This window comes from Ictidomys tridecemlineatus, chromosome 11 (assembly GCF_052094955.1).
Source record: "Ictidomys tridecemlineatus isolate mIctTri1 chromosome 11, mIctTri1.hap1, whole genome shotgun sequence".
Lineage (NCBI taxonomy): Eukaryota > Metazoa > Chordata > Mammalia > Rodentia > Sciuridae > Ictidomys > Ictidomys tridecemlineatus.
In genome coordinates this window covers 47180874-47204490 of record NC_135487.1, presented here as the reverse complement: position 1 = coordinate 47204490, position 23617 = coordinate 47180874, and the positions used below count along the sequence as shown (strand labels likewise).

The 23617-nt window shown below is 39.0% G+C and overlaps 1 protein-coding gene across 6 annotated transcripts in view; it reads right to left on the bottom strand.

Moving 5' to 3' along the window:
- The window catches only part of Nfia (nuclear factor I A), a 561296-nt gene that overhangs the window by 43845 nt on the left and 493834 nt on the right, over positions 1 to 23617 (bottom strand). For all 6 annotated transcript variants that reach the window (XM_021726814.3, XM_040288754.2, XM_040288755.2 and 3 more), the window contains exons 8-9: positions 13056 to 13234; positions 10735 to 10900 (exon numbers count right to left, since the gene is read on the bottom strand). In XM_021726814.3, coding sequence (XP_021582489.1) covers positions 10735 to 10900; positions 13056 to 13234 — 345 coding nt within the window. The remainder of the gene's footprint in view (positions 1 to 10734; positions 10901 to 13055; positions 13235 to 23617) is intronic.

Below are 23617 nucleotides of genomic sequence, written 5' to 3'. Positions count from 1 at the left end.
TCCAAAATGTGATTACAGGAATTATACCTCCAAGATATCTGCCTCCTAACAATTAAAAAAGATAACACTCAACCCTCTTAAGGGTTAGCATTATCACACTCACAAGCAATTTGTAAGGGTGTAAATTGCACAACCTTTTTGAAAGGCAGTTTGGTAATTGTCTCAAGAGAAATGTACATATCATTTGCATTAGTAATTCCAGTTCTAGAAGTCTGTCCTAAGGAAATTATACAGTTGGAGAAAAAAATAAATCTCAGGATATACTGGAAGCATATTCCCTGGGTTGGAACAAAGAGATTAATCTAGCAGGGACACAGGTGTAAATGGTTGAAAATTATTTTCTGACTTATTTTGAGAAAGAAAAGGTATATAATGCTAATTAGGAAAACAGCATACTAAATATTATATTCACTGTGATCACAACCATTTTATATATGTGTGTACACTAAAAAAAGATGGGGAAAAAGATAGTAATATTAATTGTAGTTGATTATGGAAGACTATAATTTTCTCTTCTATATTTTCCAACAAAATGTCCTACATTACCTTCATAAGAAAAAGTCCTAAAACTCATCTGTCATCTGAAAAAGCAGAAAACTAAGACTAACACCAGGCTTGAACAGGTCACAGTGTCCCAATGGATGTCATCACCTGTTATCCTGCTCCCTTCGAGTCATTCTTTCTTTACAAAACTCATCTCTTAATCTCTTTTTTCCTGCCCTGATTCCCGTGTCTTTCATCTAATTCAGTGTACCCATGGGGCTGTTACTCTTGAAATAGTTAAAAAAAAATGTTTTTTATGGAACGTCTTAGGGCTTTCAAAGGAAATCTGCATGATGTTACACCTCTAAACAGGATGCTATCCTGGTAAAGCAGAAAGCACTGGGCTTCAGATTCTAACAGACTTGGGTTTGAACTTTGGCTCAGTTTCAGTTTCATCTTCTTTAAGAGGGTTCACAATTCCAATTTTGCAGTTACAATAACAGTGGTATTTTAGTTAATACATATGAAAATACCCACCAACATGCCTGATTTCCAATAATCCTTTTTATTCTCCCTTTGCACCTTAAGCTATTTTAAAATGGAGCTGTACACAAAATAAAAAATGCTCTGAAAAGTCTTCATAACAAATTATGATTGAAGATAGTCCATGTTACGTTTGTATTCAATGGGTTCCTAAAGCAGGGCCTGTGACCAAATAATGGCTACTGTGAATGAAAATGCTAACTTCACACTGAACTCTCTGCTTTCAGGGAGGGGAAAAGAATATTATTCTTTACCAGAAAGATCACACATTTTTGCTCTCTTACTCTAAGTTCAGTCTATAGATAAAAGCAAGATGTATGAAAATTGCCAAGGATTTTTACAGAGCCCTCTATGTGTGAGTATGTGATTTTGGTCACTGTTAACGATTGAGGTATAAACAAGATGATTAGGCCACAAGGCAAATACTATAAGAAATGAAGAAATCATTTTGTTTAATATAGAAAGGTGATTTCAAATTTAATATCCTTCATTTTCATTGGGTAAGGCACGAAAAATTATCCTTCTAAAACTGCATCCTCTTCCTGCAGTCAGCAGCAGATACCAGTTTCCCGCCCTCTACGCAGTGAACTGAGCATGTGCAGCACCCCCTCCCCAACACACACCTCTTAGCATTCACCTTTGATGACTTCGTATAACTCAAAGATTATCCCATGACTTCAGACACACCTACTTCTTTATTTTAAAGAGTTTGCAATGTATAACACATTACATTAGTGTATATTTAGGTTATCAATATTTCGTTATAATTGATGATACTATGAATACTTTATGTACAACTTTGCTTGTATGTCCAACTATATGCATGGTGAACACTTAAAATTTATACACACAATTGTAAATTTTATGGGTAAACATTTAATACTTGCTATAATATCTGTATATAATTACATTTATGTATGTGTGTATGTGCATGCATGTGTGTGTATATACACTAAATTGTCCTCTAAAGAGGTTGAATCCATTTGTAGTGTTCTAATGGTATAGAAAAGTTCCATATGTTTACCGATTAGCATGATACTTTCTTATCTTTGCTAATACATGAAAATCTTTCAAATTTTAATTTGTATTGTTCTTATATTACACAAATATTTTAAATGTTTTCTTTTGCTCTGACTATATCATTTTCTTGTATTTCTATTGGATTGTTGGCCATTCTCTTTCTGACTTTAAAAAGTATATATCAGCTGAGAGCAGTGGCTCATGCCTGTAACCCCAGCTACTCAGGAGGCTAAGGTAGGAGGACCCAATGTTCAATGTTAGCCTGGCCAACTTAGCAAGACTTTGTCTCAAAATAAAAAACACAAAAGGGCTGGGAATGTAGATCAGTGGTAGAGCACTTACCTATCATGTGTAAGATCCTGGATTCAATGGCTGGTATCACACACTCACATGTAATGTTTTATATATTATATATTTACATTATATATTGATTTACATATTATAATGTATAATACAAGTATTAGGTATGTATATATATATATGCACACACATATAATATATACACACATATATATTATATATAACAATATATAAATCAATATATAATATATGAATAGGCATATTTTATATATTATATTGACTTATTTTATATATATATATATATATATATTGGGTATATTGTATATGTATTGCATAATTTAACCTTTTGTCACATATGTTGCTAATTCTTTTTCTACTTTACCTCCTGCTTTCAACTTTGTTTATGGTGGGGTTTTTTGTGCATTAATTTTGGACAGTTTTAGAGTAGAATTTATCACAGACGCTGGGTTTCTATATTCTTTAGAAAGGCCTTATTTTTCTTCAACATTATGTTTTTTAAATTGTCCTACATTTTATTGTGGTATTTTGTGGTTCAGTATTTTATTATATTTTTTGTTCTAGTGGAAATTTAGTTTGGAGTAAGGATTTTTTTTTCCAGACTGCTAATCATTTTTCCCAGTACACTTTCTTAAATCCCTTTCCCTCCTCTGAAATGTCACTCTTATCACAGGATAGAATACTCTGTGTATTTGGGTCTCTTTCATGACTCCGAAAATATAAAAAACTAAAATATAATGCGGATAGAAGCAGCACTGATAAAAGGATTAAAATCAATGTGGAAATAGAGCAAGGCAAACTTTGCTTGCACTGCCTGAGATGGGACATTGACTTTGAGCTGGTAAAATTGATGGTGTTCTTAGAACTGTTCCATATCCTGTCTGTTGATGTATCTATGATGTTATAAAAACTCATAGAACTGTACAACCAAGATAATTTTATGAATGTAAATTTAAAATTAACAAAGAATAATGTCTAGACATCAGTAGGAAGACGTGTTTTGTGAAAAGAAACCACGAACTCATTTCTTTCTCATCCTTTCCTTCCCTCCCTCCCTTCTCTTTCTTCTTTCTTTCTTATAATCTATTACTTGTTCTATGAACAAGGAAAACATTGTCTTTACATCTCTTTAAAATTTTTTTGCTTTCTTTCTTTGCCTGCTAAGAAGACATACTTTCAGCAAGAGAAACCAATTCATACTAAAGTATAAATGACTGCCAACATCTTCCTCTATATAGAGTTTGCACTTGGAGTAGGAGGAATTTAGGGGGAGGATTCAGCTAAAGCAAAGATCTTCGTGCCACAGCAAAGCATAAAGACTCCAGGTTCAAGGTTGCTGGATATGAATCATGCCTCTACATCCCCTTTCTGAGTGACTTTCAGAAAGTTACCTATCTTCATTTCTAGTCCTTCTCAAGGGTAACAAGAAAGTTTATTTTATGTAATTAAAACAAGGATGCAATGAGATAATACATGTAAAAAACATTCTTAGGAGTGCCAGAGGCATTAGTAAAAGTTAACTACTTCATTGTTGCTGTTAATTTCAGGCATGAGCAGACAGTTGTGGCTTCCCACATAACCAGAAACCTGGTCACTGCTTTGTCACAGTAACAGTATGAGGCAGTATGAAGAGCATAGGATGCCTATGTTTGAGTCTCTACAACTACCATAAAAGTATAATTTTGGGTAAAGCAGCCTCCATTTTCTTTTTCTTTTTTCACCCCAGGGAATGAACCCTAGGGATGCTTAACCACTGAGATACATCCCCAGCCTCTTTTGTATTTTATTTTGAGAAAGGGTCTTGCTAAGTTGCTTAAGGACTTGCTAAGTTGCTGAGATTGGCTTTGATCTTGCGATCCTCCTGCCTCAGTCTCCCAAGCTGCTGGAATTACAAGCATGCACCACCACACCCAGCTAGTTGACTCCATTTTCCAGTCTTTTTCCTTGTCTATAAGATTCTGTCCTCACAGGAGTTTTGGGAAGAACGAATAAGATAATATATGTGTGAAAAGCTTTGCTAACCTAGAAGCATCTAACATGTTGATTATACTAGAAAATCTTCATCCCAGCCACAGATTATTGTTATGTTCTTGGTTAACACACTCACATTCATTTATATAGTGAACCTGTATAAGATTCATTGGAGACATAAAAATAAATAATAAAGGTAACTTGCCATTATACGCTCCTACAGAATCCTAGTTTTTTAAAAAATTAAAAGTTCATAGTGAAGTACGCATGGGCAAAAATGTTTATGAGTCTTTTATGCATTTTTAAATTGAGTTTTTGTGTTCTCAATTAATTAAAAAAGAAAAATATGCACATTTTATCTTCCATTATAATTCAAAAGCATTTTTTTCTTTTCATCATAATTCTGATGCCAATCTTCATTTCAGAAAAAAATATGGAAAAGTCCATTTTTATAGTATGATCTTGGTCCCAAGATACCATATAAAACTGGATCATATAGTACAATTAACAAAAACTATCATGTTGTGCATCATCATGCCACAAATAGACTTAAACATAAAAAAAGATTTTTTTCCTTGAGCTCTTGTCCTCAGGACTCTTAGAGAAACTCATTTACTGTATTACATATTTGAAAAGGAGTCCTTTATTAATTAATGAGATGATGCACATGAAAAACTTGGTAACCAGGTCAGTAACCTGCACAGTATGCTGCCATAGGCAAGATGCTTCTGTGATCAGTCTCAGCAATGTCTAACAGGCATCTCAAAGGTAACCTGGTTTCCACCCTCATCCAGAGCTGCTCCTGCCATCTTCCTATCTCAGTTTATGGCAACTCCATCCTTCCAGTTGCTCAGGTCAGAACCTAGCAGTCATCATTGATTTCTTTCCTTTTTTTTTTTTTTCTCAGTCCACATTGAATGCATCAGCAAATCCTGTTAGTTCTACCTTTCAAATATATCTGGAATCCAACCACAGCTCACTGCCCTGACTGCTCCCACACTGGTGCCAGGCATCAGCAACTCTTGCCTGTAAGATTGCAACAGTGTCCCATCCACCCTGGCCTCTTTCAGTTTTCTGCACTGTATCTACTGGTCCCTAACTTACAAATGTGCTTATATTTTGATTATTGTTTGTCCCTTCCTGCTGGAACCCAAGTTGTATCAGGGCAGGAAATTCTGTTTCACTCACTTTGGTATCTCTTGTGCCTGGAATAGTGGCTGGCATGTAAAAGACACTCATTATATTTATTGATAAGAAACAGCTTCTTAATGGGCCTCCTTGCTTTCATTCTTGCCCCTGGCCATCTATTTTCAACAAAGCCTTTTGAGTGTTTCTATTAAAATCCAGCCAGCAATACTCGGTCCTCTGTTCCCCATCTCACTGGGAGGAAATGTCAAAGCCCTGACAATGATCCTACATGATCTGCACTCCCAGCCTGCAATTGCATCCCCACTACCTCTCTGCCCTCCTCCAAGGCTTGCTTTGCTCTCCCTATCCTCACCTCCCTCCAACTTACCAAGCTGTCTCTGCACTGATTATTCTCTCTGCTTGGCAATCTCTACTGGCCTCAGTCTCCTGGCTCCCTGCTCATCCCTTCAGCTCTTTGCTCCAATTTCTCCTTCTCTTACAACCTACCTGCCTTTTACACTCACTGTTTTGTTTGCTGTCTTTCTTTCCCTCTAGAGAATAAAAACTCCAAAGTCAGCATTTTTCTCTCTGCTATTCCTTGTGGAAGCCTAGCACCTAAGAGAGTTCTTGGCACACAGCTGGCGCTCGACGAGTTTGGGCTGAATGAAGGGCAGTGGTGGTGTTCTCTCACTGGGCCAGAAACCCACAGCGGCCGCTCCCAGTGGAGACGGGACACTCTCAAGCTGCTCTCACAGCTGTGCCTCCTATTTTTCATGACATCCTGGAGTCCTGGCATAGTACATCAACCTTTCTCGAAAACACATGAATAGTGTAAAAGTTCTCCTTGAGAGGGAACAGAACTGTCATTTCCCTATACACTTTCCTGCCTTTTTTTTTTTTTTTTTTTAAGGCACCGGTAAGGATTTTTCCCATTAAAATGTATTTATTTCATAGGCAAATTTTCCCCCCCAGATCAGCCTTATCCCTGTTTTTCTGGCCACAGCTGCAAAGTTTAGTATTAGTGCCAGAGGCAACTGATTAGTTAAAAAATATATGCTCTGCCCTAGGCTGGCAACCACTTGTATTTCATTATAAAAAGGATATTAAAAATGATGCCTTGGACTTCTGTCTACAGCATGGTACAACACATCTGTCACCTGGTTCATGCTGACACTATGCTTATGAGAGTGAGCGGAAGTTGGTATTGTTCCCATGAGCAGATGAGGGAGTTGAGGCCCCCAAAAGTTGGTAATTTAGGAGACCCTTGGCATGATTTCCTATTTTTTTTATCTTTTAAAAAAATCTTGTTTTATTGTAAGTTGTCTCAAACCCTTCCACAGAAAGGCTGTCCTAGGTTATGTGACTGATGTTTCTGAAAAAGGTTTCAATTCTGGACACTCTGTTGGCCTGTGGAACACCTGTGCTTAATGCCCTGTCATGACACTGCTGCTCATCAGAATGGGAGCTCTCATAAACGGACAGAGATCAACAGGATGCAACCATCTTGTGATTTCAGTTTCTAAGAAAGCACATGATTCATAAAATTATAGTTTCCCCCTATATTCTTATCTAGTGGCAATCCAATTTTAGACCCCCATCTCAGGTCAGTTTCTGAAGAAAAGTTTTTACCTTTTCTTAAAACACCAGAATGTCACTCTACTAAATAGCTTTAAAGTCATATCCCTAAAAGAATCTTTCCCTGAAGCCCCAGACCCAGATCTCCCTCCTACACCACCAGGGTACTCCTTTATCCAATGTTCCCTCTGCACCTGTCTATTTACCAGCTGCATCTCTCAACACACCCACATCTTACAGCAGGATTTAATCCCCTCTGTATTCCAAGAAGCTCACACAGCCTTGGCGCATGAGAGATGTCAATGCAGGATGGCTGAATAAATGATTGAAAGAAGGTAGCTATGAAAGATAATGTTAAGGGGGACGTGACACTCCCGATATGGACTCCAAGCCATACATTCTTGGTTCCTCTCCACCCCCCTCACATACTCCAGACTGTTGTGTTATGAAGTGGAAAATGGATGTGACCAGTCCTGCTCCTTCCTTGCTTCTTTCTCCTAAAGAGACAGGTGCTGGAGGGGAGCGTGCAGCCACCTGTACCTCCAAGTCATCAGTTTTATATGGGAGGGCGGACCCCATGGTGGAAGGCTTGTGGTGGTCTGGTATTTCCAGGGATGGGTAGATATGTGGGTGTAATTTGGGAGCTCCATGTCAGGACACACATTTTCCCACAGTTAAAGCTAAACCCTCCAACACTGAAGTGGTATTCTATATTCCATCTAATTTTGCCTTGCATTTTATTTATAAATTGGTTCAGATATAAGGGTGTGAGAGGTTTTCTTCCTGTTTTTTGTTTGTTTTTCCCAGTGGGGGCCCTTAAATGCCCTCCCAGGGCAGACCTGTAGGCTTTGAGATTTTTTTATTTGAAAGGCTTCTCTGAGGCTACAAATTACTGCTATGACTCTCTTATTAATCAAGTAGAAAATGGCAAGCGATATATTGCTGGGAACAACACATTCCTGTGAATCCAACATGCTCACAAGGGCTAACATTTGTGATGATAAAAACTTGTCTGCCATCCGTAGATCTCATTTTGTTGATACTCCTAGAGTCATCTGATTCAGAGAGTATCTGATTCCCTATATCAAACTTCCAGACTCTCCCCTGATCCTTTCCCTTTCTCCCAAACCTTTAAATGTCACTCTCATTAATGCAACCACATGAGCTAGAAGTGCCAAGACCCCCTCCACCTTCCCTCATTCAGAGCTGACAAAATGTGTTAGGGTGAGTGGCACCTTCCTGTAAAAGGCGTTTGCTACAGCTCACAGAGTGGAGTCCAGATCCCTGGACCCAAAGGTGTCAACTGGATCTAGCAGCTGAGAAGCTTCTTTGGGTCCTACAGACATCCTTCGTCACTACTCACTAGGGCCTTCCACTGGGGAACAACTTGGGCTGATGATAAAATACTCCAACTTATTTGGGGGAGCATTTATCAGAGCTGATTTCACACAGTCTGTCAGATAAGGTTTCAGATAAGGAAACTGCTTTACAGAGAAACAGCTAATAATTGGAAAGGTGGGCATCTGAGCCCCTATCATTTAGATACCAATAGCCATACTTTGCTATTTCCATTCCTGTATAGTGCCAGAGCTGGGCCTCATCCCCTCACTGGAAAACTCACTATGAAGGATGAAACACTAGTAGTAGAGGTGAGGACACTGTACATGGAATAGATGGTATATTACTATTATTTTTTTTTAATTTTAAAATTTTTGGTACTGGGGATTGAATCTAGGGGTGCTTAACCACTGAGCCTTTTATCCCTGGCCTTTTTAAAATTTTGAGACAGGGTCTCACTAAATTGCTTAATGCCTTGATAAGTTGCTGAGGCTGGCCTTGAACTTGTGATCCTCTTGCCTCAGCCTCCTGAGTCACTGGGATTATAGGCCTGCACCACAGCACCTGGCTACTACCAGGGTTTTAAAGGACTGTGGCACTGTCCTGCACAGATGGAGAGAAGAGGAACAGAAAAATGGTCTTCAGGGATGTGTGAGGACACATAAATATGTGGCCACCCATCAGTAAGCTGATATCCCCAGTAAGTAGATATAAGTAGAGTTTGGGGACAATTAATTCTCTGGCTTATTAGCAGATGCTACATAAACACAATGAGCAGGACACTCCCAAGAGCCTCTGCTTCCCAGAAACTATTTTTCTCAACGGAGGTTTCAGGATCCATAGGACAATCATTGGACACTTGGGGTTTATCCTCTTGTTGACAAGTGTCTCACTAAACCACCTCTTACCAAGAGAAGTACATCTCCTCCAAATTGCCCCCCAACCCCGATCCTCACTCTTTTTGTTATAGAAACAGTATTCACACAGAATGCCACTCACTGCTACATTATCCATATGATTAAATACTAGATGACCCAAGGTCCAAGAGGGACTCTAGTCATTCTGGATTCAGTGTCCCCAGAATCAACTCCATGAACATGATCTAAACAGAGGCTCATATTTCCTGTTTCACCCTTTTTCTTCTGTATCCAGTATCATTATGATTCCAATACTGGATGTGAGAAAGCTGAGAGGCCAGGACTCTTCATTCACTAAACTGAACTGAGTAGCTGCCCAGTTCCAGTGTTGTCTACAAAACATCCTGCCCCCTACTCTCTTCCATTCAATTCCTATTATTTTGCTAATCAAGTTCTTGACCTTAACACTCCTTTCCTAGTCTGTTCTTATATATCTTTTCTCCAGTATATTCTCTAGTCTCGCTTCCTTTAAGGACACCCCTGAAAGCTCTCCCTAGGGTCATGAACACAGTTCCAACCCTTTCCTATATGCTGATTCCTCTCTGAAGCATTAGGGAAGGTGCTCATCACACCATCAATCAAGGGCAGGCCATCTGTCACCTGGAAACTTCAGCCATCATTCTCTTTGTCATTATTCCAGGCACTAATAAAAGCCACATTTATGTGTTTAAGTTATTTCTAGCTCCTCCATCTCTAAAATATCAAGAAAAATATGGAGAGTTGTTCAATCTCTAGTTCATCAAATAATCACTCCCATCATCTAAAAAGGTTTTGAAATCCTATATTCTCTGATCAAATGGTCCCAGACTGTTCAGAGAAGAGCCAAGAGTTCTCTTTCCATCTAGTTCTACCCTCTATTTCCTTCCCCTGCCAAGCCTGGCCATGCAACTGCCATGGCTGCTAGCTCTGATCTTCTGCCAGGCTCTTCCTCTTGGCACTGTTCAATGTACACACCTGTGAATTGACACTTTGATCTAAACTTCCTTTCCTATTTGATGTGTAAGGTATATAACTTTTATATCTCATCAAGTGCATATCTCTTGGACCACAAGTTCCTGGAAGGCAGGGCTATACAGAAAAATCAGGAACTTTTTGCTAAGAAGAATTTATGCAAGTAGATGTGATTTGGTGCTTATGGGCATAGCATTTAAAGCCACTCGAATTAAACACCAAATTTAATAGCTTGTGTCTAGATCTCAGTCCTGGACATGCAATTTCATCATCTTATCCACCCACGTGTTCAGTTGTTTCTACATCTGGTGCAGTTGCTGGGAGTGGTGTTCACTTTGACTCTGGCCTTGATTCTGCAAGTTCAGGCTATGACTATGGCTGGGATCTGCACCTACTGCTATAGTCTCTACTGCAAGGGACAGAGCTGAGGTGTGGATTCAAGTGCACACAGCTAGATGAGTGACCGGCGCCTCGTCTCAGCAGTACTTACTTGGTGAGGTGGGAGAGGCTGCACCTCCTTCTGCTGACGTGGTTGGAGGCTTCGTGTCTGGCACCGGCAGAGGCACAGGCCTGGCCATTGGTGGTGGTGGTGGTGGCGGCAACATTGGGGTGGGAAGGAATGGGTTGTGCACCTTGCCTTGGCTGCTCCCATTGGGCTGCAAGGGTGGAGAAAAACACACGCACATACACACACACAAACAAAAGAAGAAACAAAAGATGTCAACTATTAGCTGCTTCTGAAAATAAGATTCATTAGGCACCTTCTAGGTAAATGACTAAGTATTCCAGCTGCCTGAATTCTTGCATGATCACATCTGGACGAAGAAGTGCTCGGTTCTGTTTGTTCTTAAGGCATTCCACAAAAGTGCACTTGGGCACAAATACCGCTGCATCCCAAACTTCTTTCTTGAACTACATTGTCCTTTTTTTGCATTTGACTCCATAAAATAATCTGCTAATGATCTGTATTTGTCAACTTTATTTTCACTTTTTAAAGCTGGCCTTTTATAACATATAATAAATGTGTTCAGGGAACATACATATTTTCTTTTACATATTGCATAATACTAGACATAGAAAGTTTAGAATTTAGCTATCAAAATTTTGCTAGATTAAAATATCACTTCCAGTTTTTATTTAAATTATATAAGCAAATGCTGTAAGAATCATATTTCTTTGTTTGCCTCATGTTAAAAAAAAACAAGTAACAATTCTACGACATAAGAAAGTTTCCCTCTGAAGCAAGCAATACAATCTATTTAATTTTCAAATTTTTCAAAATAGCTCCATGAAGAGACCTGCCTCAAGCAGGTCTTTGATCAAAATGCAAAACTGGGCAGTTGTATTTTGACAGTTATATAGAATGATGTCAGGACCATTAAAAAATAAGTTAGAAATGGAGAAGTCAGTTGCCTGGTGCTGAAGATCAGATCCATTCCCCCCTCCCCCACAGTTTCCCAAATGGCCTTTGGACTACATTTTTAAACTTCATTGACACTGATCAACTAATAGTAACAGCTCCTATTTAGGCTGCAGTCCCACACCAAAACTCAGCTGACAGAGGTCCTGGTGTTCCAGGCTTTTATGTGTAAGCTTCATAATTCTGCAGAGGCAGTTTCATTCCACAATCAACATTCACTGATATATTTAGGATTGTTCCTCAAATACTATCTTGTCTAACAATCAGAATGCTGCACTTTCTTGCTAACAACTTGCCTGTGTATTATTTCTGAGTGGACTGAAAGTCCTTAAGTGAATGGTTTAGAGTAAGCCAAGCAAATGAATATACAAGCAAAAAGAAAAAAAGGCACCATATTGATTTGTTGTCTAGACAGAAATGTATCTGCTAACACATCAGCAGACATAAGTCAAAGCTGCCTGTTCTGGCTCAGATATGCAGAATCAGGTATTTCTGCAGGGGGAGAATATCAGTGATAGAACAGTGTGACATAATATCCTAAATGGAGCAATAATAATTATGGCTAATCTGTGGCTTCATGTATGGCTACTACAAGAAAAGGAAAACCAAGTCTGGCTTTATGCTGGTATTATTTATTTATTATTATTGTGATTATTGGCCTTGGAATGAAGCTATCCACTGTAAACATTTAATTCTCTATTAGTAATGCAATCTGTGATTTTAAAAAATCACTTTTACATTTGGAATGTTATTTCAAATTGTGGTTGTTTGGTTTATTTGTGAAAAAAATGAAAACATTCATTTAAAGCGATTGAATATGGTTTAGCTTTATACAAAGATAAGTAGGGAAGATAACTACTTGCAGAAATAACAAACCATAATAAACTGTGCTTCTAGCATCTTGAGTTCAAGTACTGGTCAACTTGATCTAAAGTGTTACAAGACTGTATTTTTAAAAAATATCAACTATGTTGATCTGAAACATCTGTCCCTCTCTGCCCCCTACCTCTCTCTACCATCCCAAATCATTACTTAAAATTATTCACTCTTTCTTTCTATTTTGTTAACTGTATGAGCCCTGGGGTAAGAATGCAGGAGGTGAAATTATCAGCCCTTGAATGTAGAAGGTTATATGGTTCACCCTCAAGATGATTTATATCCATAAACTTGACAGTTGCAAACTTAACACAAACACTGTTTTTAAACCCTGGCCAATCACTCTTAGAGAAAGTTAACTTTCCCACAATCTAGAATAAATATGACATTTGCCTGCAGTCAGTCAGCGCAATGTTAAAGCACAATGTCCTCAAGGTCCTGAGGTCTCCCCTTGTTATTTTTAAATTCAGTTAACATTTCTAAAAGAAAATGAAAAAAAAAAGAGGTTTCCTTACATTGAGGAACCCCACCTGTCCAGCTTGCTGACCAGCGTCAGGGCAGACAAGTTGGACAAACTCTTTCAGCGTCTCCTGAGGATGGTAGCGGATGGCTGGGTGTGAGAAGTAAGGCCCAGGCTGCTGGATAATGGGTGATGTTGGAAAATGAAGAGTCGATGGTGTTGCATGCGGACTTGCTGTAGGAAAAGAAAACACGAGTGTTAGGAAGGGAGAGACTTGCTTTGCCACAGCTGAACCTGATTTGCCTCCTTTTCCATTTCTTCTTCTGGCCCAATTCAGGGTTTTGCTCATGTGGCTGAATTTAACACTGGATAGGTCTGATAGATTTTCTTCCTTGAAGCTCTAAGACAAACATGGAAGCTAGATTAGGGTAGAGTTTAAAGCTGTCTTTCTATTTTCAGAGGACATGAGTTATAAAGGCATTAATAATCCTTGGTGAAGATGAAGATTATTCATTACTTTAAGAGCCTTTTTAATGAAGCAAAGCAATAAAAATGTATTTGGTAGATTAGACCTGATTTAACTGACATTACATATGACAAATTCTAGTTTGCACATATGGATCCCCTTTCACGCTGAGCTATCCATAGACAATAATTCATTGTTAAAGCTCTTATACCCCTTTCAAGGAGATTTCTAGGGACTAATTCAGGAAGAAATTTTTTGAAGTCTATAGTAAATGATCACTTAATGAACCCATGCAATTTGGGTGCCTCGCTTTAAGTGGAAGGTTTATGTCACCTTCCTTCCCACCACCACCATTTTGAAGACAAACACAGAAATGCATAAATGTCACAGCTGGGTAATGCACAGGCCGAGCAGGCAATGACCCCTGCTAAAATGTTGGTCCTCTGCCCATAAAAACTGATGAAAGACTCAGACGACTACTACTCCCTTACATGTGAACCCTGATAAATTTCATTTGTACTAGAAGATTAGATTAAAATACTTATGTGCTTATGTGCGATGCTTAATAATTTTTTTCTAAGAGAACTTTGCCCTTAAATCAGAAGGATGATTGATAAAATCAGCTGGAGAATAAGACCTTTCTAATACTAGGAATGGCACATTCTCTATTAGTAGAGCAGGACACCATTTCTATCACTGTGCCCCTGGCACAGCTGAGGGCTGCCGCAAGGAATGCAGATTGTGGGGGATGGGTTCACTGTTCCCTACTGGGATCTCCTTACAATTGGGGCATTTTCTAATTAATGACAGAAATGGCTAAAACTGTGGTTCAGAGTGGTATCTGTTGCTCTTTAAAGAGTGGATATGGAGGACTAGAGTAGAAGCAAGAGTCCAGTCCATCTTACAGTTGATCTGATGGAACTCTCACATTCATACAACTTCATATTCACAGGCCCCTACATGGGCTCAAGAGTTAAAGTTGAGTCAGAGTAGATGAAGTTTTTCCCTTATTCAATTGAGGACATCTTGAATATAACCTCTTGGAAACAAGAGCTTTCATTTTTTTTCCCCCTCTAAAACTTAACTCTTTCCCCAGCCTTCTCTATCTTATAAACAGTTTTTCCATTTACTTAGCTGGTCACTGTTATATCCCCAAAACTCAGTCTGGCACTCAATAAATATTTGTTGACAGTACAATAAGTGGCCAAATACATGAGTGGTATAGAAATTAAGAAAATAACCATTAAGTCTGCCAAGAATGAAACTTGGGTCTCTTCACTTGGTAAAGAGCCAGGATTCTTCTTGAAAAGTTGGTAAAAGTTAAGACTACATACAATGAATAAGAAATATCGGAATCCCTGGAATCCATTAAAACCCAGAAGCTAAAAGCTGAATGGCTCTGGTTAGTTTTTACTTTGGAAATTGTAGTACTGGCTTTAAAGAACCAGGAAATTTCTTTCCCTGTCCAATGTGATACAATGTGATATTTCCAATGTGATACAATTGCCCTTGCCCATAGCAAGAAACTTTGACCTACAGCGTGCACTGGACTGAAGAATTTCTGGTAAAGGAGGTAAGGTGGAATTTCTCAAACTAGGCTGGGAATACACTGAAACTAACAATGACACACTCAACTTTTGCAGCATGTCAAACACACAGGTGGCAACACCATTGTCAAAAGCCCCTAGGAGGCTGACCTTGATGATAAAGTGGCATTGCCTCAGGTGTTCAACGGAAACTGATGAGTGACTGTGAGGTTAAGAAACTGCACTGGCCAACAGAGAATACTGCCCAGGGAAAAAATTCACTTGAGCAAAGATCAGTCAGATAAAAGTTAAAGAAACATGACAGAAGAAACTATTCAATAGGGCCTTGGAATTTCCCCATTAATTGTTAAAAAACATCCTTGCTCTCATTTTGATGTTCAATAGGTAAGATTAAAACATAAGCAACTTCAATTTAAGCTTTAGTTTCTTTATTATATTTCACTAAAAACAAAATTTTTCACTGTTTCCTTATGACATAGTTCAACACAAACCTAAGAATATACTTAGTACTACGTGGAATTCTGTAATGACTGTTTTATTAGGATCAATTAATTCTTAATTAATTCCAGGAAATAATCTAGCCTGTAGTTTCAAATAGATAATTGCAGTATCTGTATTTTAAAGGGTCATTCTTTTCAGCCTTTACTTTCTCATGCTTAGGACATTTTGGTTCAGCTACCAGTTTGCTATAAAACTCATGCAAATTCAAGATCCTAAGCTTTAACTTCTTTTACTTTTTACAGAGCTGGGAAATGAAGCCATAGTTTTATACATGCCAGGCAAGGGCTCTATCAGTTAGCTACACCCCGAGTCCATTATTGTTATTCGAGGCAGGGTGTTCCTAAGTGGCCCAGGTTGGCCTCAAACTTGTGATCCTCCTGCCCCAACCTCCCGATTAGCTGTTATTATAGGCACATGCCACCATGCCCAGCCTGAACTTTAATTTCTTGAAACCGAAAATAATTGTGTTACAGGCACCATAAAGATCTGTTAATTATTTTTAATTTCTATTATTTTTCTGGATAACCTGATATTCACCTTCTACTAGAAGCTCAGAATTAAGACTTCAATGTCTAAGTTTTTCTTCTTTCCTCTCTATTTTCTTGTTTTCTCTCTTTATTATAGATTTGATATTTTTAATGTACCTAGATTTTTTATCTAAGACGTCTCAAATTATTTTAGAAAGAGTCACTGGGGTTAAATCAATCGAATTCATTAAATGTATTAAATGTATTCTGAGATGGCCAGTTAGGGCCCTATGGAGAGAAGCTACCATTAGGAATCTGGCATGATGCTAATGGAATGCACAAAGAATGGTATGAGTCCAATTTTTTGATGAAGAAAAACATCTCTTATGGATGTGTGTGTGTGAGAGTAGTTGACACAATAAAAAATTATAGCACATTATGTAAATGCATATTTAGATCCTTTAAAATGTGCATTATTTACTTGAGAGTCAATAAAGGCTTTTCTCAAGTGGTTACAGTTTATTACAGTGCATCCATCTGTATCCATGTTGATGTTAATACAGTTTTGTGTATTAAAAGACCCTACAAAATTGGCTGCTTCTGGGGCCTAATACTCTTAGTACCCTAGGCCAGGAATAGCAGGGTGACCAGAAACACTTCACTCTGGGTAGCTCTCACGACTAGTTTAACATTTAAACTAGCAGCCAAAACTGGTTCAAAGCAACTGCTTCGGCTTTTCACAAAGAATACAAATAAGACTTGTATTGAGAAGGAAGGGAATCTGATCAGGTTTCTTTGGTTGGAATGGCACTGCCTACACAGTCTGAACGAAGTAGCCATGATTAAAGAAACAGAGAACCAGAATTTCCCAAAGGGCATAGTGTTCAGTTATTTATTACAAAATGATCGTATTACTGAGTACTTAGAAAAAAAAAAAAAAAAAAAAAGCAGGTCAGGCAGGTTGGTTTACTCATTCGCTCTCTACCCCCATCGGAGAACCCCCTATTCTTCAAAATACTCTTTGGTTTTGGTTTGGAGGGGAAAAAAGCTTAAAATTCAGCACAACTATATATGTATTTATTTGTATTTTTTTTTCACATGTAAAAATGCTTCCTTCTTTTGCAGAATTGATTAAGACTGGGGAAGGACAAGGTCAGATTCACTGCTGTATTGTTTTGTACGTTGTATAAGATCCAACCATGATTCTTGGTCTGAGAGTTCACAATAAAAGAGAAATGTAGATTCATATTCCAGTGGTGCTCCCAACAGGAGCTGGAACTAGTCAGAACACACAACAGGAAGCTGTATAAAAGAAGATGGCACAAAGGAGAATGGGGGGAGGGGAAGGGAAATGGGAATAGAAAAGACAGTAGAATGAATCGGACATAACTTTCCTAAATTCATACATGGATGCATGACTAGTGAATCTTCACATCATGTTCAACCACAAGAATGGGAAGTTATACTCCATGTGTGTATATTGTGTCAAAATATATTCTACCGTCATGTATAACTAAAAAGAACAAATAAAAAATGTATTAAAAAAAAGATGGCATTGAAAGGGTATGGCTGGATAGGCCTAGAATCTTTGACTTTCGTGGGTTTTCTTTCTTTCTTTCTTTTTTAATGTAATCTTAAGAAAGAAAAGAGATAGAAGAAAGTAGTCTCTTCTAACCATTCCCAGTGGTTTCTCTCAAGCTCAACCTCCAAAAATTCTAAGAACCCTACCACATTTTTCCTAGAACCAAAATTTCATGGGTTGAAATATGTTCTTCTATATAACCCTGACATTGCCTTAATTGCTTCATTCCTTGTCCATGTTGCAGATTCTCACAGATTGGACAGATACTTGGATTCTTTTCACGTCAGCATTTGCTCTCTGGCACCAGACTTTAAATTCTAGTCTCTCTGCTTTGGGAAGCACTACAAAAAAGCTGTCCAGAGGCAATGCAAACAATAAACATGAATCCTCCTCCCAGTGCAGCATGCTCTTAAGACAGTGCTACCCACAGGCTTCGTCTTTCACTAGAACACATGATCAGCTCCCAAGTCCTGGCATCTGCAAAAGCTCACAGTCTTCCCATTAATCTGTATGTAGTTAGTGGCAACAGTGAGATTCCAAACTGTCTCTCTTAGCACTGTCAAAAAAAAAAAAAAAAAAAAAAGCCTGTAGCAGAAAGATGTCCTTTACACAAAAATAACCATTTCTAGAGTAAAAGGTGACACAAATGGCTCCTAACTACTCATATTTAGAAGTAAAGATTTTTAACAAGGCAAAAGGAGAAGAAAATGGAAGGAAAAAAAATCCCACTTGCAAAAAAAAAAAAAAAAAAAAAAAGAAGCCTTCCATAAGGGCAAATGGAACTTGAATTGTTTGGGTTGTCAACTACTACAATGCTTTCCTTCTTCAGAAATTCAAAACCACACTATACCATACCATGACAGCCTACCTAAAGCTGAGAAATCTATCTTAATGGTCCATAGCTATAATTTATAAATCATGCATGAATCAGGCCTGCCATTTATGAAAGCCGAGAAGTTGGGAGTTACAGGATTTATTTTAACAGAGACACAAGGGAAGAAGAATTGGCAATGTTTTTCAAATCTCTAAGAGGTGGAGTCTTTTCTCAATAACAAAGCTTTTGACTCAAGGCAAGCTAATGTTTTCCAAAACCACTTTTCCCAAAATACTTAGTCTGTACCTTTAACATCATTAAGATGTATGTGAAAGGACCTGGGTATGTCAACTGAAAGAAACAGATGACATTATGTGATGCTTTACAAAACACTAGTAGTTTTACATTATTGCTACCAGAGGAGGTAACTTTATGCTGCAGCAGGTTTCCAAGATGGTTGATATACTCTGTTCCATTTGAATTAAGGGGACTTTCTAACTGAAGATCAAATTCCAACGTCTTTTGAAAAAGCAGATCTCCCCTCCCCCTAACAAAAAGAGACCAAGGTCTTTTAAAATTTTTATCTAGATCAATTTTAGCTACTTAAAAAAAAAAAACCTTTGATGTTCAAAGACCCTGACTTCTAGTCTAGACCATGTTGGCAAACATTTTCTGTGAAGGCAGAATTGTACACTATTCAGACTCTGCAGGTCCTGCGTGGTCTTCGCTGCAATTATTCAACTCTGTTGCTATGGTGCAGAAGCAGTCACGGACATTTCATTGATAGATAAGTATGACCGTGTTCCAATAAAACTTTATTTTCAAAAACAGAGAATGGATTTGACCTGTGGGCATAGTTTGCCAGCCTCTGTTGTAGACCCATATATTTCCTGTCCTCTTTCAACACCTGCCGCTCTGCATTAGGCACCTGACGGTCACTGATGGTCACCTTTTCTCCACCAAATGATGCCAAGTTCCCTGAAAGCGTTTCTTCTGAAGCCCCAGATTCTTAAAGTTTCCAAGCCAATCAGAGTGTCTTCTTTTCCTCCACTCACTCTCCATTGTAGCCTTTGGCTGTGGCTCTTCACCATTATTTAACATGCCTTGGTCTGTGCTAGTAACTGCACCCATGTGTATCAGTCCAAGTTAAGCATGAGTTAGAATAGTAGTGTGGTATGATATAAGGACCATGGGCTTTGGAATCAGATAGACATGGTGTGAATTCCACCTCTCCCACTTACCAGCTGTGCCTCCTTTTAGTGTCTGAGCTTTTCTCTCAGTTTTCCATTTACATAATAAAGGCTAATAATGTCTCAAAGACTTGCTGTGAAGATTCATTGAAGCCATATGTAAGGTTCACAATGTAATTTCTTATCATACAGTTAAGTGGTCAATAAATAGCCTCTTTTATTGGTATAACTATCATAGGTAAGGATGGGGGGTAGGCCATGAATAAACTGGAATTTGTTCCTGTGTGCTAGGACCAGTTCTGAATGCAGAGCACATGACAGGATGGTAGGCGGACCAGGGATAAGGAATGGTAGAGTATGAGGTACCTGTTGCTTGCCTGTCTCTTGGACAAAGGAATCCACCATTGGTGAAAAGGCATTAGTATGAGTGTAACATGAGGGTATTAAAAATAATTCCACAAATGACAAAATGCAAAACCAAAGCAATAGCAATAGTCATGGAAACCTAGACACAATGTAAAGATTCTTTGCAGATCAAACATATTTGAATCCCTACTTTTGCTTACAACTCAGATAGAGAGACAATTAGCAGCTTAGAACTGTAGAACCATCTCCCTCTGGATACTTTTCCACTTAGACCCACAGTCCTTGAGGATCTATTCTGACCATTCATCCTGACCTCCCACGGTGCCATGTGGAGGTCTGCCACCCAGGCACACTTCTGGCCAAAATAGATTCTGAACATGGTAGCCCCAAATACAGACACAAGGGAAATCTCTGTCATTTCCCTTGAAAATTTATCAGTGATCTAACTCATGAATAATAAAAGAAGATTTTCAGAGGATCTGGAGTATTCTTTTAGTAAAGCTTTCTGACTAGATAAAAGACCTGGTTTTGGTGTAGCTTCTGCTACTAACTGGCTTACAAGTGTGTACAAATTCTCTTGCCCTTGGCTCTCTCATCTCAGAATACAAGGTTGAAAATATTCCAGAAAAATATTCCAGAGGTTTGCCTAGTTTTAAATTCTAGTGGAAAGCATACAATTCAGTCTCCAGGATTTTATTAACAAATGACTCCATATAATTGATTGATTGTAATAAAATCTAAAAGATCTGAAACAAGGCAGCATGTGCTTTTAAATTTATTTTTAAAAATGTTTCTGGGATATCAAGTTATAGGGTCTATCTGGACTCAGTCTTTAGGATACTTTGGCTTTGGGAGGGCTATAATATTTAGAGCTTTGAAAGCCCTGGAGCATGCTTGTTCCAGCTCTGTGAGACAGAGCCCCAGTCTTTGTCCTGACAGGACCTCTCTGAATTGACCACATTCACGCACTAATTGCCTAAGCTGCATGATGGCTGATGTGTAATGTGTTCAAACACCACACAACAGCTGTGGTTATTGCAAATATGAAGAGTGATAATTTAATAGGCAAAGTTGACAAGAATCCAGTTCCATGATGGGAACTTGAACTTCTACATAATATGCAAGTGATATTATGAGACAAGAGATGAAGGATGAAAAACAAATCAAAACAATTATTTGAGAAAAATCCAAGCACCATAGATTGGATGATTATAGAGGTTAACAGAAACAGGCAGAGAATCCTCCAGGGACCCACTGGAGGAGCCCTGGAATAACAAACTCCAGTCCTGTAAAAGACAACTTCAGACCTGTGCTGATGCTACAGCCTCGCGGACAATGACTAAGCACTGCGATCTATCTCTGCTGTTTGCAAGTCCTTCCCTACATTAAAAAGGCCAAAAACAAGCAAGCAGACATAACATCAGAATAAATATTAAAACATGGGGTGATGTGCAGCATCTCCCTCCACCAAACGTTCAGGTTTACGCCAGGTGTGGTGGTGCACGACTGTAATCCCAGCAGCTCAGGAGTAGGAGACAGGAGCATTGCAAGTTCAAAGCCAGCGTCAGCAAAAAGCAAGGCACTAAACAACTCAGTGAGACTCTGTCTCTAAATATACAAAAAATAGGACTGGAGATGTGGCTCAGCAGTCGAGTGCCCCTGAGTTCAACCCCAGGTACTTCCACCAAAAAAAAAAAAAAAAAAAAAAAGTTCAGGTTTACATTGAAGTTTAAGCCCCTATTTCTGAGTGACATGCCTCAATGTACTTGATTTCAATACTTTGAGGCACCAGATAGCTCATTCCTTCTGCTCACCTGGAGAAAGTTATTTAACCTTTCCAAACCTGCACTCCCTTACCTGTAAATTGAGCTCAGCAGCACCATTTTTAAAGGCCTTTGGAGGATTAGAGTAAACATATAGAGGTGCCTGGAACAGAGTGGGCTCATTCAACAAATGTGCCAAGAATCTACTGTGTGCTACACACTATGCTAGACTCTGGGTTATTTATTTTTCTTAGGATTGCTTTAAGAATACCTTAAGAGACATAAAAAGGAATCGAGATCATACAGTACATTGAGGCACCAGATAGCTGTGAATCAAGAGCTGAACTGTTTTCAAGTTACCTTGCAGGCCCCTGGCATGAAGAAATGGTCATTTTCTAAGCCTGCATTTTACTTGTGTTCTGCCAGTGCTAACTGCAGTCAGGAGTCAGGCTAGTGAGGAAGCAGAGCATTGCCCAGGCACTCGGAGCAGCCTGGCTGTTGGCTCCTGCAGTCCCTTGCCTCTTCTTCTGGAAATAGAGCTCTAAAGTTCCTTTGGAGAGTTTTCCTTTCCTTGGCCTCAGTCTATGTGATTAGGGTAGACTTAACCCTAGCCCTGGTTCTGTGGGTGGGCGAGTTACCCAAGCTACACCAATGAGGCACCCATTATCTTTTATGTTCATTTCTTAAACATAAGGCTTGTTTAAGACGTGAGTAAGTGAGGGGCTAGGAATGTGGCTGTGTGGGAGAGAACCTGCCTGGCATGAGTGAGGCCCTGGGTTCAATACCTAGCACCATAAGAAAAAAAAAAAAAGAAAGGATACAAAATGAGCAAATAACCCAAACCAGGCCAATCAGAGGCCTAAGTATCCAGGAGTAGGCCCTTTACTAGACCTATCATAAAAAGAAGGTGTTCCTTCCCTCCTTGGAATTGTTAAATTGGTGGGATCAAGCCTGAGCCATAATCTGAGGAGATTTAACTTGCAAATGAGGCTCACACAGGGCAAAGAGAAGGTATCATCTGGGCACCTTGATCCATCCATCTCTACCTGAAACCATATACCTAGACATTTTAGTACCTAAACCAATCATCCACTATCTTCTTTGAGGGAGAGGAGGGATGGCTAAGCATTGGTAGGGGGTCTTTCTCTTAAGAGAGTCCCTCTTAATACATCTCCTGTTCACTATCTGGTATATAACAATATAACAACTCCTAAGTGTTACTCAGGAATTCGGGGCTTCCGGAAGACCTAGAGATATCCCTGATGGATGCCAAGGTTTCCTAACTTAGTATTGTATACTCCTATTTTTCTTCAGAGCATAAAAATCTTTTGCCTTTTACCAAATTCATATCAAGAGTCAACAGAAGACACCCAACAACCTGACATATAAATTCAAATCTCCACCAATACTTCCAGTGCCGATGCTATATATCCTTCAGTCTTCCTGTATCCTTCTCACTCCTGTGACTCTCAACACAGGAGTCATTATTTGTGCTGCTCAATTTTAAGGGCAGATTGGGTTTTCTTGACCATCAGGGCTGAGCACAATGCTTGGCAAATAAATGCTCAATAATTATTTGCTGAATCGCTCAGCCCTTTGGCAAGAGCCAGGCTGGGTGCGGGCTTGTGCAAGTGAAGCCTCTGCCATGGCTACAGGGCCACCTGTCATGGGAGGGGGACACTTGCTCCCTGGGGAGAGTCTCTGACCACACAAGAGCAACAGGATGGAGTACCTGCACTTGTTCACTTCCCGAGACCACACCTCCTCTTTCAGCCACGTGTGGCTCCTCCCCAAGAGGAGAAACACACTCTACTTCTAGATCAATAGGAGCAGGTGGAAAGGGAGAATCAGGGGCCCTGGTGGAGTGAGTGAGGAATTAAGGGTGTGGGGATCCTTTCAAGAGAGACAATTAACATTTACT